The sequence below is a fragment of the Dryobates pubescens genome, chromosome Z (assembly GCF_014839835.1).
Source record: "Dryobates pubescens isolate bDryPub1 chromosome Z, bDryPub1.pri, whole genome shotgun sequence".
In the NCBI taxonomy this organism is placed as follows: domain Eukaryota; kingdom Metazoa; phylum Chordata; class Aves; order Piciformes; family Picidae; genus Dryobates; species Dryobates pubescens.
In genome coordinates this window covers 89250517-89268700 of record NC_071657.1, presented here as the reverse complement: position 1 = coordinate 89268700, position 18184 = coordinate 89250517, and the positions used below count along the sequence as shown (strand labels likewise).

Genomic DNA, 18184 nt, shown 5'->3' with positions numbered 1-18184 from the left:
ACAGACAAGCAAGTGTATATTAGATGCTTTTTAGATCATTATACTTTGGGCAGAAAAATCTCATTCCTAGCAAAGTGAAATTTTCTGATTCTCTTCAGCATTGCTTCCTTTTCCAGTAACTCCTCAACACCAAATAATAAAATTTATGCTGCAGTTCCTCTCTGCTCATAACCTCTGATTTTATCTGTCTGCACACATTTACACAAGCATATAAATGTACATACATTTTGTTCACTGATGTCCTTGAAGTCTACTTAAAAGAATATAGATATTGATTGTACCTGGATTGTCCATCCAGGCTTGACTGTGTCGCTTGAGCATGTATCTTGTTTTTTTCTGACCTCCTTTCAATACATGTGTAGGTGTTTCTGTGTTGAGCTGCAGTTACTGAACTGCAATACCTTTGCTGCCGAAAGAACACATTGACACGGTGTTCTTTTTCTTTTTGTAAATGAGGTTAATATTAAAAAAAAAAAAAGAGAGAGAGAGAAAAAAAGGTGCCCTTACATTCACAAAAGTCTGCAAAACCTCAGGTTATGCTTCTTTGGAACAGGAAACCACAAATTAATTCCTTATCATTAGATTTTTATGATTTTTTTTTGTGAGTGCTCAAATGGCTTAATAGATGAGTATCTTAGTAGTCCACAAATGCTCTTCTAAATCAGGTCTGTCCTAGCAAGACACAGTGGCATAAATTGTATTCACTTAAATATCTGTCCTCAGTTCTGTCCTCACAATAGGAAGGGGCTTTATGCTTGTGTCACTGCTTCACATTTTAACTCTGTGTAATGTGTCCACTACGACCACAGCATTCCTTAAGCAGGAACCCTACTGTCCCCCAGGGTATTTTCTGACACTACACCCAGTGAGTAATTTTTTCTGTGCATGTGCATGCTGGCACAAAGCCCAGGGAGCTATAGATGTTTTGGATCTGATTCCCACAGTTCTCTTTCTCCATTTGGTATGAATTCTGCATCTACAATTTTTGGTCATATAAAAATATAGAAGTTATAAATCAAAATACATAGAATACATAGAATACATAGAATAAACCAGGTTGGAAGAGACCTTCAAGATCATCGCGTCCAACCCATCAACCAAAATACCCACATTCCCTCAAACTCCCTAGAGTTACTAAAGCTTTTATTTCTCCATCCCTTCCTGATTATTTTCTCGCTTATGATGCTGTCTGGAGAAGCGATGATAGGGGGAAAAAAAGAGGCAGAAGTAACAGGTTGAAAGAAGTACTCCAGAATGAGAAATTGTAGTATCAGCACAGGGCAGAATGAAAAACATATCACGTTAGAAGAGAAATATAAACAACAGAAATGAACTTTTCTTAATGAGGAAGAAATCAAGATGGAATGCTGCATGAAGTAATAGCTGCCTTACATCAGACACAGGCAATACATATAAAAAAAATCTGACAGGATTATATTGAAGCAAACTGTTAAGTTTCTCTCACAAAGGGCTGATTTTCTCATAGCTTCATGAAGTTTATCAAATCAGTAAGTGTATGCCTCTCCCTTGAACTTTCATTCTTCATTTCCAGTGCTCCTACCTGTTCTGCACATTTTTCAGTCCTTTTTCTTTTTTAATGCTATTTACTGTAGATACTTCCTTATTGTCCAGTTTAATTATTTTAAAATTGTGTAGATTGCTTCTAAGCAACAATCATTAAGTGTTTTAAAAATGCTAAGTATTATAGACATTATGCCAATTTCAGGTCACATACAGCTAGCTTTAATTTCAGGGAAGTACTGATAAAAAAGCTACAATATCCAATGTCACAAAAGACTCCAGTGCTTACTATGTGACTCCACCAGTCAAAGAATCCTAATGGCAAGGGCATCTGGAAACTTGTCACTGTAACAGGCGAGATAATGTTATTTGTACAGAGAATACATATGGACAAATTGCCATGAACAAATCTTCTCTTGGCAACTGTTGTTGGATATCAAATACACACAAAACCATCCTCTTGCATTGTCTATGTCCTTATATTAGAGAGTACATTATGACTCATAATTCAAATATCACTCTTTTATAAATATGTTCTATTTACAGAGTTGTCATGTCTCAGGCCTGGGAGAAGCCACATTTCTATCCGATTAAGAAATCCTTGGAGTTTTAACTCTTTCTTGCATTTTTGCTCTCTGGAATTTGAGATTCTGAGTTCTCACAGTTAAGGCAGATGAATTGTGACAGCTATTCTTCTTTAGGAAAATCTGAGCAGCAAACGAGCCTCATTAAGCAAAGACTGCCATGAAACTGTCCAAGAAACCCACAGTAGACTCGATTTTAAGCAGAGGGATGCAGACACAGATGAACTCAGCCCGGGTCTCAGGGACAGGATGGCACAAAAGCTGTATCTCGGCCACCCACCTGTAGTAGTACCGGGGCAGCACAGGCTACATGAAGGTATCCTTGGCGGTGGGTGCACAGTACACACTTAAACGTGTAGGTGCCAAGGTTATAAGAAAACCAGGAACGTTCAGAGGTATCTCCGACAAGGCAGAACTGAGTTTAAATACAGGAACGGCCCCAGCACCTCGGGTCGACAACCTGGTTCTGGCAACGCGGCGGACAGGGGCCCCGGCCAGACCCAGTGCTACGGGCGCCTCAGGCGGGGCAAGGCCTCTACCGTCCCTTGCAGCTGCGGCGGGAAGCGGTGGAAACCGCGTTAAACACCCGCGTGCTTCGAGCAGTTTTGCCACAAGCCGGGGGGGCACCTCTGCCTGGGCGGGTGCAGCTCTGCGAGGCTTCATCTGGCTCGTTGCGCCGGTCCCTCAGCAGAGACCCGCAGTGTGCGATAGAGCAGGAGAAGCTGCCTTGCCCGAACGGCTCTCCCCGAAGGCTGCCAGGGCTAACGCCCCACGTTTACCGCGGTAGAGGGCGGAGTGGGGGGGCGGTAGCCCCCGCTGGCGATTTCCCCTCCCCTCCCCGCTGGCCTGGCCCGGTTCACTCTTGGCGCATTAACCCCGGCAGCTCCAAGGCGGGGGCTTGCGGGAGCGGTTCCCTCCCCATAGCCCTCCTTCCTCTGCCGGCAGAAACCAGACACCGGGACGGCCCCGCGCAGCCCTTGTGGGGAGCGGCGCCTGTGTCCGTGCGACGCCGGGAGGCCGCCCTGCCGCTGCCCCGCCGTCCGGCCATGCCGCGGCCCGGCTAGGCGTCGGCTGTCGCGGCGACCCGCGCCGAGTCCCCGCCCGCACCATGCCATGTGTCCCGCCGAGCCGGGCGGCACACATCTTCTGGCTCTTCGTCCTTCACGTCCAAGCGCCCTGCCTGGGCTGGGTCTCGCCGGCCGGCAGCTCCCTCTTCCCCGACAAGAGACAAGGTCAGTGGTGGAGAGCGGGTTGGGTAGCGAGGAGTTCCCGGGCGCAGCGTGGAGGAGGCCGGGGTCCCGCCGAGCAGGCTTGCCGCGGGCGCGTTTCCAGCCGGTCAAGTAACGGCCCCTTGGTGCTACACGGGCAGGAGGCAGCGAGCTTCGCTGTCCCCCCCCAACCCCCCGGTGCGGTTTTGGCTTTGCTGCCTAGGCTCTTGAGAGGTGAGAGCTCGCAGGGCTGTCCGCGGCGCCTCCTGGGGCGTGCTGCTCTGGACTTCAAAGTTTTGCAGCGAGAACACACAGCTCTAGCAGTGCCTTCCTGCTGCCTTTTAGAAGTCATTGAATTGCACACTGTAGATGAAGGTGTTGCTAGATCTTGCTTTTTGCTCATCTTCCCCATTAAGAGGCATCTTTCCAAATACCAGAATCATTTTGTACTACTAAACTGAGTTTACTGTCCTATTACTTTTTAAAAAACAAATAATCACTTCTGCACTGCAGCAGCACAAACTAAAGAAGGATCAGTGTTACCAGGGTGTAATAACCACGGTTGAGTTTTTCATTTTCAGTGTAGATGGTAAATGAAAAGTGAGGCTTCGAGGTGTCTATTGAGGCGGCCCCCCTAGGTGGATTAAATTCATTCCCCCGTAGTTGGTACTGGCTTCACACCTTCCAAAGGGTAAGTCAGGAATTTTATCTTGATGCCTGATTAAGGAAAATCTGAGATGCAGCTCCCAGGAGAGAAAAATTAAGATTATCTGGAAGACTTTTTCCTGGTGGTAGAAGTCCCAAAAGTGTAGGAGGAAATTTTGCTTCCTGAAAACCTTCCTGATGCAATCAACAGCTGTGGTGCTATCAGTGGGAGAGCTTGCACACAGCGGAGAAAATCTGTGCCCCTCAGAGATGCTGGAAAGGGAAAGTGGTTAAGTAAGCAGCCTGGGAAGTGAACAATTATCTTGCAATTAGCTCCTACTGGATTAATTCAAAGTGAATGCAATCATTGCATTCCGTTGACTCTACATGGGACAGCACAGAGATGGCTGTTATATATGTAATAGCTGATAATTTATCAGTCATTCAGAAATGACTGTAGAATTATTTCTAAGCATGAAAACCCCAGGCTTTTCGAATAATTTGCCATTTGCAGCAGCTCAAAATTTGGATTTTTTTTTTTCCCCTGAAGGAACATTGAATGCAGTTCAATGTGTGAAGGACTAAAATTCATATCTACATAGCTGAAGTGACTGCTAATGGTTTGTGCTTCCTCCACATTCACAACGACTGTGATAAATAGGATGGTTAGGGATGCCCTGCTATGGGGCTTCAGACATCAGGGTGTTTCCTGGGCATGGGGCCTTTTTTCCTCAGGAAGATGCTCCTTCCAGATGTGAGCAGCACTATATCCTTTCCCAAGGAATCATTAGAAAAGACGCCAGAGAATCTGATGAGCAGATGTAGATGGGAGGATGGCAAATTACTGTGTGTCACATTTTTATGTAAAAACATGTAAAAAAATATAAATGTGCTTTTCCTGTGATGTGCAACAGACTATATGTTTTTTTCTTTATCCAGGTTTATTCATTTTCTCTACATCCATTCTTAATCTAGACAGTTTTCTGCCACATGTGGTGAGTTTGAATCCAGAGGAGCTGAACAAGCAGCAGTGTTTTTGACTGCTATCAGATATTTTCAGTGATGCAGAATTAGGAGGGTCTACAGGGAACCAACTCTACCAACTCTACCAACTTAAACAATTCTTAAACTCATCAAACAATCATGAAGGGCCTGAACTTTGTTGTCCCATGCACTCCAAAAGGGTCTATTCAGACTTAGTGATTGCAATGTAAAGTACTAATTAAGCATTGCTTATTACTTCAATGTGATGCTTTGGTATTACTCCTGCTACCAATGCAAGCTGGCACGTTTGGGCTGCAGTTGTGGAAAGATAGTATTCTTTGGAGCTACACAAGCTGCTCAGGGAAGTCTTAACCTTTCCTGACTTAAAAATTCTGAGCAAAGCCACTTGGCAGACAGAGTTTCACTGGAGTGGAGAGTATTTTAAGTGGCCACAGAGGGTGCCATGACATACCAGCCCTAAGGCTTATCAGTGGCAATGGGATAGATTCCCTCCATTTAATAGTTGCTGGCAGTAAGTTTTATGGGAACTTGTGTTTTAAAAGGAATTACTATTTTCAGAAAATTGAGGCAGGCATTATTCTTGTGCAAGTCTGAGTTGTTAAGTTACTCCATTGCCTTTGATTCCTAGTTGAGTGTTCTTTTCAAAAAGGGGAAAAAAAACCCCATCAGAACTGTATCTTCTGTCTTTGTTTGAGATTATTCTCCAGCTAGTAAGGCCAAGCAGTATGTTAGGCTTAATGTGCAGCTCAGTAAATTGTTGTATTATTGGTAGGATTGCCTTTGCTGATCTCTACCCAACAGTCTAGACAAAACAGATGATTACTTGCAGAAATATCTTCGGACTCATCTTGCAAAACTTTATTATGTTGCAATATTATTCCCTGTAGTCTTTTTACAACTTAAATAATTCTTTTCTGCAGTTCTCTTACAGTGTATTGTAATTCCACTCTCCAGTGACTAGCATTCAGAAATGAGTATTTAAGGAGTGGGTGGAAGAAGTTAAGGCTTCTCTGCTTCGATAATGCTGTTGCCATCAGATGCTTAGGCATTATTTTCCCTTTAACTGGTGCTGATATCTTAATTTGTCTTAATTCATGTACACTATGTATGGCTTCACCAAGGGTGTCCTGCCTCACCAACCTAGCAGCTTTCTACGGTGGTGTAACTACATCAGTTGACAAGATAAAATCAATAGGTGTACTTTTGTAATCCTTTGACACAGTAGCCCACAACATCCTTCTCTCTCAGATGGAGAAATATGGATTTGATGGGTGGACTGTCCAGTGAATAAGGAACTGGTTGGATGATTGCATATAGTGATCAAAGGCTCAATGTCCAGATGGAGATGGGTGACAAGTGGTATCCCTCAGGGGTCCTGTTGGGACCAGTGCTGTGCAATATCTTCATCAACAATATAGAGCGCAAGATTGAGTGCACCCTCAGCAAGTTTGCTGATGATGCAAGGTAAGTGGCATGGTTGAAAAGACTGAAGACTGGGACGCCATCCAGAGGGACCTGGAGAGGCTGTAGAGGTGGGCTGAGGAGAGTCTCATGAGATTCAGTAAGGCAAAGTGTAAAGTCCTGCACCTAGGTTGGGGCAACCCTCAGTACAGTCTAGGGGTCATGAAATTTCAAGCAGCCCTGCAGAAAGGAACCTGGGGGTGCTGGTGGATGAGAAGCTGAACATTAGCCAACAGTGTGCACTTGCAGCCCAGAAGGCAAATTGCATCATGGGCTGTGTCAAAACAATTGTGGCCAGCAGGTTGAGAGAGGTGATTCTGCCCCTGTACTCTGCTCTGGTGATACCTCACCTGGAGTACTGTGTCCAGCTTATGGGGCCCCCAATACAAGGAAGACAGACCTCCTGGAGTGGGTTCAGAGGAGCACCTCTCCTACAAAGACAGGCTGAAAGAATTGGGGCTGTTCAGCCTGGGGAAAAGAAGGCTCTGAGGAGACCTAGCTGCATTCAGTATCTGAAGGGGCTGGATTTTTTAGAAGGGTTTGTAGCAATACAATGAGGGGCAATGGTTTTAAACTAGAGCAGTGTAGATTTAGGTTGTACATAGAGAAGGAAGCTCTTTATTATGAGAGTGGTAAAAAAACTAAGTAGGTTGCCCAGGGATGTGGTTGAGGCCCCATCCCTTGAGACATTCAAGATCAGACTTGATGTGGCTCTGGACAACCTGGTCTTTTTGGAGGTGTCTGTGCTGACTGCAAGGGAAGTTGGACAAGATGGCCTTCGAGGTTCCCTTCCAACCCAGTACAATTTGTGAATTTGTGACTGTAGTGATGAAATAAAAAACTTCCTTGAATAGTCTGAAGTCTGCAAGTCTTCAGTCTTGCATAGAGCTTAAGTTAAGACACAACAAATTAAGCTCAACATATGAAGCAGAGGCAAAGCACATAGTGACAGTGTATGAATATTTTTCCATCAGGCATTTAATCTGATGATTTAGTGAGTTGTGCTAAAAAACATTGAAATGAGGGCCTGGCTTTGCAACATTCTCTAGTAAGCTCCCTTTTCTAGCATGATGTGGGATGTGGGACTTCCCAGAAGTCTTAGAATTCAGCTTCTGCAGTTAAACCATACTTTTTGATGTTTCACCTCTCTTCCCTCAGCTTATTTTTTCGCTTGTGAGTGTAAGGGGAGACCTTGCTGTCCTCACCTGGTAAATTGTTAGGCAACTGGTATCTTTTGTGCTATCTACGTGCTGTGTAAAATGCAGTCATGAAAGTGTGGACTAAGTTTTCAGTGTTTCAGACCCTGCTGAGCTTATGTAGATAAGGGCAACAGATGTCTCTCAGAATTTGGGGTAGGTGTTAGTCTCCATGTTATCAAGACTCTGGGATCTAAAAGCTCGCTGCTGTTGCTTATCCTGCAAAGGCACAAAATTATTGTAGCCTGTGGGAAGGCTTGCATACAAAGAAATCTGTTGTGCATGAGGACAATCTTCCTTCCAAAATAGAAATGCTACTGAGTCAAAGCCTGATTTCTTATGTGTTTTGTATGTGTGCTGGGAAATGGGGGTTTTGTGTGTGGGAGTGTTTCAGTGCATGTGTGTCAGGGGCCTGTGGCCTGAGGAAATATGAGCAGCCATGTCTCATGCTTCTGCTAATGAGGACAAAGGAGATATGTTTCTCTCTCAAGGAGATACAGGCAGACAGCTACTTGTTTGGGCATGTGTGGCATTGAAGGTGCTGCCTGTGGAAAGAGAAGTGTGTCTGGAAGGGTTATTTTACCAGTCCTAGGGAAGAGTAAATTCCTCTGGAAGTACCTGGAGCAGGCTAATTTCTTTGTTACCCAGCCTAATAAATGAGTGAGATGCAATTGCTTTATGTATAAGTGGCTGGGACTTGGGGAATGAAGAACAGCCCTGGGTAAAGAAGAAATGAAATAACATGTATCCTCACAATTTCTTTTTGATGGGGTATATTCAGACTGTGACTTCTTGGGCTGAAATCAAGTATGTCAACCTTAAGGTATGAATTCTTAAGGGCTGTTTTATGTGGATTTATGTTATTTGCTTGAGGCTTTTGAATTTTACACTGGTTAAATGGAACAGGTGGTGTTTGATCTGTATCAGCAGGAGACAAGAATGTTAGTAATGCTCTTTCCCCCTACTGGATCCTGATATGTGATAGGGTGTCCAGTCTCATCATGGTTGGAACCCCTTATACAAAAGGGCCTGGTAACTTCATTCCCCTTCAGTTCCATCTTTAAAATTCCCTCCTCTGATACAAAATCAGAAAAAAATTAGAGAAGCAAAAGCCCATTTAGAGCTTAGACTGGCCACTGCTGTGAAGGACAACAAAAAATCCTTCTACAAATATATTGGTGGCAAGAGGAGGGGCAAGGACAACCTCCACTCCTTGGTGGACACAGATGGAAACATGGTGACAAAAGATGAGGAAAAGGCAGAGGTACTTAACTCCTTCTTTGCTTCAAATTTTAATAGCAGGACAGGTGGTTTTCTGGACAGCTGGCCTCCTGAGCTGGCAGATGGGGGTCATGGAGCAGTATAGGTCCCCTGTGATCCAGGAGGAGGCAGTTAGAGATCTCCTTAGCTGCTTGGATCCCCACAAGTCCATGGGAATGGATGGGATCCATCCTAGGGTGCTGAGAGAGCTGGCTGATGAACTGGCCAAGCTGCTCTCCATCATTTTTCACCAGTACTGGCTCACTGGAGAGGTCCCAGATGACAAGAAGGGCCGGTTGGATGAGCCAGGGAATTCCAGACCTGTCAGCCTGGCCTCAGTGCCAGGCAAGAACATGTGGGGAGGCCTGTGGATGTAGTCTACCTGGACTTCAGCAAGGTCTTTGACACTGTCCCCCACAGCAAACTCCTGGCCAAGTTGTCAGCCTGTGGCTTGGACAGCAGCACTCTGTGCTGGGTCAGGAACTGGCTTGAGGGCCGAGCCCAGAGAGTGGTGGTGAATGGTGCCACATCCAGCTGGCAGCCAGTCACTAGTGGTGTCCCCCAGAGATCAGTGTTGGGCCCCATCCTGTTCAATATCTTTATTGGTCATCTGGACAAGGGGATTGAGTCCACCATCAGTAAATTTGCAGACGACACCAAGCTAGGGGCAGGTGTTGATCTGTTAGAGCATAAGAGAGCTCTGCAGAGTGACCTTGACAGGCTGGACAGATGGGCAGAGCCCAAGGGCATGAGATGTAACACATCCAAATGCCAGGTTCTACATGTTGGCCACAACAACCCCATGAAGTGCTACAGGCTGGGGTCAGAGTGGCTGGAGAGCAGCCAGGAAGAAAGGGACCTGGAGGTACTTGTTGGCAGTAGGCTAAACAGGAGGAAGCAGTGTGCTCAGGCAGCCAAGAAGGCCAATGGCATCCTGGCCTGCATCAGGAATGGTGTGGCCAGCAGGAGCAGGGAAGTCATTGTGCCCCTGTACTCAGCACTGGTTGGACCACACCTTGAGTCCTGTGTCTGGTTCTGGGCCCCTCAGTCTAGGAAAGATGTTGAGTTGCTGGAACATGTCCAGAGAAGGGCAATAAAGTTGGTGAGGGGTTTGGAGCACAAGCCCTATGAGGAGAGACTGAGGGAGCTGAGGTTGCTTAGGCTGGAGAAGAGGAGGCTCAGGGGAGACATTGCTGTCTACAACTGCCTGAAGGGAGGTTGTAGCCCGGTGGGTGTTGGTCTCTTCTCCCAGGCAACCTGTGTCAGAACAAGAAGACACAGTCTCAATCTGTGCCTGTGGAGGTTTAGGGTGGATGTTAGAAAGGAGTTCTTCACAGAATGACTGACTGGCCTTTGGAATGGGCTGCCCAGGGAGGTGGTGGTGTCACCATCACTGGAAGTGTTTAAAAAAAGACTGGATGAGGCACTTAGTGCCATGGTTTAGTTGATTAGGTGGTGTTGCATGATAGGTTGGACTCGGTGATCTCAAAGGTCTTTTCCAACCTGGTTTATTCTGTTCTGTTCTGTTCTGTTCTAACATCTGCTAAAGCTGATGCTACTGAGCTGCTCTAGCTACAGGATGTCAAATCAATCAGTATTCTCTTCGCTTGTGTGTATTTTTAGACTCTTTCTTACTTCAGGTGGTCAACTTTCTGAATGTGTGAGTATGATCTTGATCAGAGCATCATGAGCTGGGGACCTCTGACAGGGTTTCCAGCTCTTGTGCAATTGGGAAGGTTTGTGTCTCTGTGTGTAAGTCTGACTTTTATATGAATGATGACCAAATATTTTAAAAGAAGAATGCTTAGCTTCTAAACTGAGTGTTATAATGGATGATTATAAAGCCCAAATGAGGATTGATTGTGCAGTGGTATATGCACAGCCTGCCTTTGTGTTGATGAGATCGTTTGGTGAATTGCAATCACATTTGAGTTTCCCTTAAAATAATATGAGATCCAAATAGGCATGCATTCTAACCCTAGTTTTATTTCTTACTTCCCCCTCCCTGCCCTTCCCTTCCTTTTAGAGCAATTTTTCAAGACCTTGCCGGAATACCATGTGGTTGATCCAGCACGAGCAGATGCAAGCGGACATTTTCTGTCTTTCAATTTACACCATCACATCTCAAACACGAGGAAGAGGGAAGATCTCAGCAGCAAGGAAAATGTGATATATTACAAAATTAACCATGAAGAGAAGGATCTATTTTTCAACTTGACCATCCACACAGGATTTCTTTCCCATAACTATGTGGTAGAAAGGAGACATGGTAACCACACAAATGCAAAGATTGCAGCTCCCTCAGGAATTCATTGCCACTTCATTGGCACTGTATTGCAGCCAGGTTCCGGGAGTGGGACAGCAGCTATCAGTACTTGCAATGGCCTGGTAAGTGATACAGCCTTTACTGGGGTTCTGGGCTAATTTTGGTGTCATTATAACTGATCTAGGTCATTGGTATGTGAATGTCTGGTGAAAACCAGGATGACCCAATCTGATACCTTAATGCCTTGAAAGAATCAGTTTAATACTCTTGGTATCATTTGGGTTTTTGAAAGAGAGAATCACAAGTGTTTACTTTTCACTAGAGTTTTTTCTGGTCATCTGTTTTGAGCTTCTCTATCATTCAAATGGCTTGAAGCCATCCAGATATCTAGTCATGGCTTTGATCCCATTTGTAATTGGAGTGCCTTTGGCCATGCATCTCTGTGTGTGCCTCTGTTTTAGTTTCCTCTTAAAGATGTGTAGCTCAGGTGCACTGAAACTGCCCTGCAGATCAAATCAACTGATTGTAAAAATTGGGAGATTTTACTTCACAACTGCACTGCAACTTCAGAAATAAATGGTAGGGTAGATGGAAACTTTGCTGAAGCTTTGAATTCAAACTTGAACTGCTTCTTGGCATCCCTCATTAAACAGAACATTTTGAAGGCTGAAGCTTGAAGTCTTACATTTCTCAATAGACTGTGGTTCAGACAGAGATAAGATGGTGCAAACCTCATTTTTTGCTGTGGTTTGATTTTTAGCACTACCACAGGTTAGGTTTTTATTTCTAGAGAAGACTGAAATCTATTTAGGGAGGGGAGGAAGGGAAAAACTGCTGGAATAGCATGGAGATGCTGTAGGGAGCTGTGCAAAATAGCACACATAATCTGTGAGAGGCAAAATGCAAAGGGCTTGTGGAGTGTGCAGGCAGAGGTGGTAAAATATATTTGGAGGTTTTTTGAAATGATGTTTGCTAGGATATAGGCTTGGTGATTCTGTCTCCTTGATAAAACACTGGTATGTATATAAAAAAAAAAAAGTCATGGCTTGTTTTCTCCCCACCCTAAAATTTGAAAATACAAAATTATAAATGATTTCAGATTGATAGTGGACTCTGGGGAAAACATGATAGCTTTGGTACTGTGGTTTGTGAAGCCCAGAAGTCACTGTTCTGAAGAGCTTGCTGTACCAGTTGGATCTGAGAGTCTAAATTTCTCTGAGTGCCACAAGCTGGGGAAAGGTGTCTTGCTTGCCTTTTTCCTGAAAGTTTTTCAAAAGATATAGCAGTGTCAGATGAAAATAGTTACTAATGGATAGTTCTGCAGCATTGAGATATGCAGTCTGTTTTCCAGGAAAAAAAGCTGATGTTTCTGAAACTCTCGTGGTGGTCTGCTGCTTCCTAAGCTGCAAAGGGTAAATTACTTCCCTAACTGGAGATCCCCAGTTTTGCTGTTTAGTACCATGTCTATTTCTGCTTTGCTTTGTTGTTTTTTGCCCCTCCCCTCACCCACTGGTATATGTTGCATTTCTCCATTGAAAAGAACTTTTCAGTATTCTCATGAGGGGAGGAAGCAGAACTGGAAAGAGGTAAACACCATAGAACTAGACCTTCTTGTTTGAGATTCTGAAAACCTGTCCTAGAACAAGAAATTAGCCCCCCAGTCTTCCTGTGGTAACTCACATGTGCAGGGTAAATGGGAACAGATCACTACCAGACAAAACAAACTATACAAATGGAGCAAACATGCTCCATTAAGAAGTGCACCACCTGCAGTGCCCTTGCAGAACAGCTGTCAGGCTCTGAAGGAGGAGCTGGTTGCAAGCAAGAATGAGGGCTCACAAAAGTGCCACAAAGGCCAGAGGTACCACCAAGTCTGGCCTCCCTCAGGCCAGCTATGAAAACTGTCCCTGAAAAAAAAATGGCGAAGGGTCATTGTTGTAGGTGACTCCCTGCTGAGGGGAGCAGAGGGCTCAGACTGGACCCACTTCATAGAGAGGTCTGCTGTCTCCCTGGTGCCTGGGTGGGTAAACTTCCCACCCTTGTGAGTCCTTTAGACTATTACCCATTGCTGTTTTTTCAGGTAGGTGGTGATGATGCAGCAGTGACAGGCTCCTGTGTTTTTCTTCTACTGAGCCACTAGTAGCTCAAGTGCTTTTATACAGGTGTTTATTCCTTAGGTACGTGTCCAAGTATTGTCCCCTGGGAAACCATCCTTAGGTATTGTTCCCCAGGAAATCTTCCTGTGTATTCCTTTGTGTTTGGACAGGGGTCTGGAGAAGGGGGGGAGGGGAGGGTTCTCTGCCTCCTCCTTCTCTATTTGCCTGCCCACACACCCAATACACATCAGGGGCCAGGTGGTGAATCCATTGTCTCACCATCCTTTCTTTCCGGGGTACCTGATGGGTGGAGATGATCTTGTCTTGTGCATATTCCCAACGGTATCAATAACAGTGGCCTCAGTCCATTGTTGTCAGGCCAGCTGTAGTCCAGTGAGCAATCTTTAACCTTGCACATTCTCAAGAGTAGTTCCAGTGGCTCTGCCCAATACACATCAGCTATTGTCTGGGCAAGCACCCAAGGTGATTTTATCTTTGTTGAGTCACATCAGAAGAGAAGATTTTAGTCTCTCACAGATGATGAGCTGGTTGAGAGCATATGGGTGAGGATTAAATGGAAGACAGGGGAAGGTGATGTTACTGTAGGGGTCTGCTACAGGCCGAGCAGATGAGGCCCTCCACAGGCTTCATGTTCACAGGCCCTGGTCCTCATGGGGGATTTCAACCACCCTGATGACTGCTGGAGGATCAACACAGATCAGTACCAGCATTCCAGGATGTTCCTGGAATGCATAGGTGACCACTTCCTCCTCCACTGTCCTCTACAGCAAACTCCTGGCCAAGCTCCAAGCCTGTGGCTTGGACAGCAGCACTCTGTGCTGGATAAAGAACTGGCTGGAGGTCTGAGCCCAGAGAGCGGTATTGAATGGTGCCTCATGCAGCTGGCAGCCAGTCACTTAGTGGTGTCCCCCAGGAATCAGTGTTGGGCCCAGTCCTCTTCAATATCTTTATTGATCATCTGGACAAGGGGCTTGAGTCCACCATCAGTAAATTTGCAGACGACACCAAGCTAGGGGCAGGTGTTGATCTGTTAGAGCATAAGAGAGCTCTGCAGAGTGACCTTGACAGGCTGGACAGATGGGCAGAGCCCAAGGGCATGAGATGTAACACATCCAAATGCCAGGTTCTACATGTTGGCCACAACAACCCCATGAAGTGCTACAGGCTGGGGTCAGAGTGGCTGGAGAGCAGCCAGGCAGAAAGGGACCTGGGGGTACTAGTTGACAGTAGGCTGAACATGAAGCAGCAGTGTGCTCCAGGTGGTCAAGAAGGCCAATGGCATCCTGGCCTGCAGCAGGAAATAGTGTGGCCAATAGGAGCAGGGAAGTCATTGTGCCCCTGTACACTGCACTGGTTAGGCCACACCTTGAGTACTGTGTCCAGTTCTGGGCCCCTCAGTTTAGGAAGGATGTTGAGTTGCTGGAACATGTCCAGAGAAGGGCAACAAAGCTGGTGAGGGGTTTGGAGCACAAGCCCTATGAGGAGAGACTGAGGGAGCTGGGGTTGCTTAGCCTGGAGAAGAGGAAGCTCAGGGGAGACCTTCTTGCTGTCTACAACTACCTGAAGGGAGGTTGTAGCCTGGTGGGTGTTGGTCTCTTCTCCCAGGCAACCTGTGTCAGAACAAGAAGACACAGTCTCAATCTGTGCCTGTGGAGGTTTGGGCTGGATCTTAGGAAGACATTCTTCACAGAAAGAGTGATTTGCCATTGGAATCACAGAATCATAGAATCACCAAGGTTGGAAGAGACCTCAAAGATCATCAAGTCCAACCTGTCACCACAGTCCTCATGACTAAACCATTGCACCAAGTCCCACATCCAGTCCCCTCTTGACTCTACCACCTCCCTGAGCAGCCCATTCCAATGGCTAACAATTCTCTCAGTGAAGAACTTTCTCCTCACCTCGAGCCTAAGCTTCCCCTGGCACAGCTTGAGACTGTGTCCCCTTGTTCTGGCATAGGTTGCCTGGGAGAAGAGACCAACCCCTTCCTGGCTACAACCACCCTTCAGGTAGTTGTAGACAGCAATAAGGTCTCCCCTGAGCTTCCTCTTCTCCAGCCTAAGCAACCCCAGCTCCCTCAGCCTCTCCTTGTAGGGCTTGTGCTCAAGGCCTCTCACCAGCCTTGTTGCCCTTCTCTGGACATGTTCAAGTGTCTCGATATTCTTTTTAAACTGAGGGGCCCAGAACTGGACACAGTACTCAAGGTGTGGCCTAACCAATGTACAGGGGCACAATGACTTCCCTGCTTCTGCTGGCCACGCTGTTCTTGATGCATGCCAGGATGCCATTGGCCTTCTTGGTCACTTGGGCACACTGCTGGCTCATGTTCATCCGGCTGTCAATCAGCACCCCCAGGTCCCTTTCTGTTTGGCAGCTCTCCAGCCACTCCGACCCCAGCCTGTAGCTCTGCATGGGGTTGTTGTGGCCAAAGTGCAGCACCTGGCAATTGGATTTGTTGAATGTCATCTTGTTGGACTCTGCCCATCTGTCCAGGAATGGGCTGCCCAGGGAGGTGGTAGTGTCACCATCACTGGAAGTGTTTAAAAAGAAAGACTGGATGAGGCACTTGGTGCCATGGTTTAGTTGATTAGATGGTGTTAGGTGATAGGTTGGACTCGATGGTCTCAAAGGTCTTTTCCAACCTGTTTTTTTGTATTATATTCTAAATAGATCATGACCTTCTTAGCATGTTGAAGAGCATGATGCTCTAAGCTGTGCATCTTCTTCTCTGGCTCAATTGTCTAGTTAAAATCTTTTGCATTTCTGGGTCTTGTAGAATAATGCATGGGACAGCTTTAACATGGAAGGAGTGGGGCAAAACTCATTGTTTATTTTGGGTCACAGTTGAAGGAGGAGACCTCAAAGAAGTCACTACTGGAACTTTATGAAGCAAATGAATTTGTGGCAGTTGGGAAGACAGCAGACATGAACTCCTAGATTGTGTAGTTTTCAAAAGGAAGTAAAGAGAGAAAATAGTTTTGGTTTTGTCTTTCTCAGCAGAAATAATACTTGGATTTGCCTTGATATGCTACTTAGGCCACACTTAGAATAATAGAATAGAACAGAATTCTATGTGGCCTTATTTTCACAGTGTTTTCCACCAAAAATTATAGTGAACTTTTCCAGGTACAAATGTATTAATTCTCAGGTGTGTGTCAATCCTGAGATCCCATGTGTCACAGCAGTACTATCAGTGGCAGGGAGGAAAGCTCAGTGAAGTTGATTGAATACAGTAAGTTTATGCACTGAGTCTTATAGAGCTGGGAAGTGAATTCTTCTGCTATAATCTATCCTCTTCATTAGGAACAAAGCCCTCTTTTACTAATCAGTAACACAGACTCTGTTTATAGTATTTTTAGATGACAAAGTATCATTTAGGCTTTGTTTCCTTGTTTACAGTGTAGAACTGTCAAATGAGAGTCACTTCTGGTAATAGTTTCATCTTCAAAGGCTCTATAAGCATTGAACTGAAAGAAAAACAAAGGACATTAGTATGGAAATGGAGAACCATCATTGCATTTGTACCTGGTAAGCTGGTGGTACTGAGCCTTGCCTCAAAGTGTGGACAGATGATGCTTTTTCTGTCTCCAGTTGTTCAGAGAGTTGCTTCTGCCCTGATAGACACCAGTGTTTACAAGAAGGGCTGTTCTTGTCCGCTGCCCAGGCAACAGTAATGCAGTGCAAAGTCATAAAGCACTCTTTATTTATTCTGCCTCCCAAAATCCAGCTACTGCAGAGCAGTGCTGTTTCTTAGCAATGATAGACGTACACCCTAAGTGGCTGCTCCATACCCTAGTGATCCGTAGAAGACAAAGTCAAGTCTGCTGCCTGTGCCCAGGATTTTTGAAAGGTTATGCTCCACCGTGGTTCTTCCCTCTGAGTCCAGCCATAGTCAGGAGAGCCCTCCAAGAATGTTTAGTTGGTGCCTGTATGACCATTTCTCTTTGCATGGCAGCTGATGGGAGGTGCTCCAAGTGGGACCTGCCTGGGCAGATCTGTGGCAAGTTTGTCACATGTGGCAAGTTTAACATCAAAAAGTGAAGTGGTGACTGAATTCTCCTTATTGCAGGATATCACCATTATATGAAGCCTAGGAACGACCTCTGGAACTTACACAGTGTCACTTATATTCTTAATCTGTTCAACTCAATGCAGGATAAAATCCACCAGTGTAACTGACTTCCCTCAATTTTGGGAAATTCAGCATGACAGCTTTTCTCCTCCTACATACCAAGGAACTTTTCTAGTTAGTGTGAGATGTCTTTTCCATGCTGACCCACATGTTATCATAGAAGCATAGAATAGTTTGGGTTGGAAGGAACCTTAAAGATCATCTAGTTCCAATCCACCTGGCATTGGCAGGGATACCTTCTGCTAGACCAGGTTGCTCAAAGCCTTGTCCAGCCTTGCCTTGAACACCTCCAGGGAGGGGACATTCACAACCTCTGCGGGCAGTCTGTTCTAGTGTCTTACCACCTTTATCTTACATTCTGTCCCAGCTTGACCGTTCTATGCAAATTCCTTAACAGTACTTCAGTGGTAGTGTGCCCTATGTGATGTTCAGAATTTCCTCTCCTACTGATAGAGAAAGCCTGCATCATGATGTCAGACTGCTTGGTGTTTTCCTTAGAAGAGGTTTGAGGATAAAGGAGTTGTTACTTTAAAACAGTTTTATAATATTTTGTTCTAAACTAATGGAAGAATAAAAATGTATCACTAAATTTACAACAGGAACTTTTACTTGCTTCTGTATGGCCTAATTTTTGAGGTTGGTTGGTTATTAACAATTTGTTGATCTGCTGTTAAAGGTAGTTAAAGGTAGTTACCACACCTCTACATCACTACAACAGTGATACTACTGTTCTCCACAATTCATTCTTGTAGCCCAGAAAGATCTTTTCTTCACTTCTCTCTCCTATCT

General features: G+C 45.3%; 1 protein-coding gene across 1 annotated transcript in view; it reads left to right on the top strand.

Moving 5' to 3' along the window:
* Window positions 1-3121: 3121 nt before the first annotated feature.
* Window positions 3122-18184, top strand: part of ADAMTS12 (ADAM metallopeptidase with thrombospondin type 1 motif 12) — a 209741-nt gene continuing 194678 nt past the window's right edge. Inside the window, exons 1-2 of the mRNA XM_054178760.1 lie at window positions 3122-3337; window positions 10907-11268. Of these exons, the coding sequence (XP_054034735.1) occupies window positions 3214-3337; window positions 10907-11268 (486 nt within the window). The 5' untranslated portion in view covers window positions 3122-3213. The remainder of the gene's footprint in view (window positions 3338-10906; window positions 11269-18184) is intronic.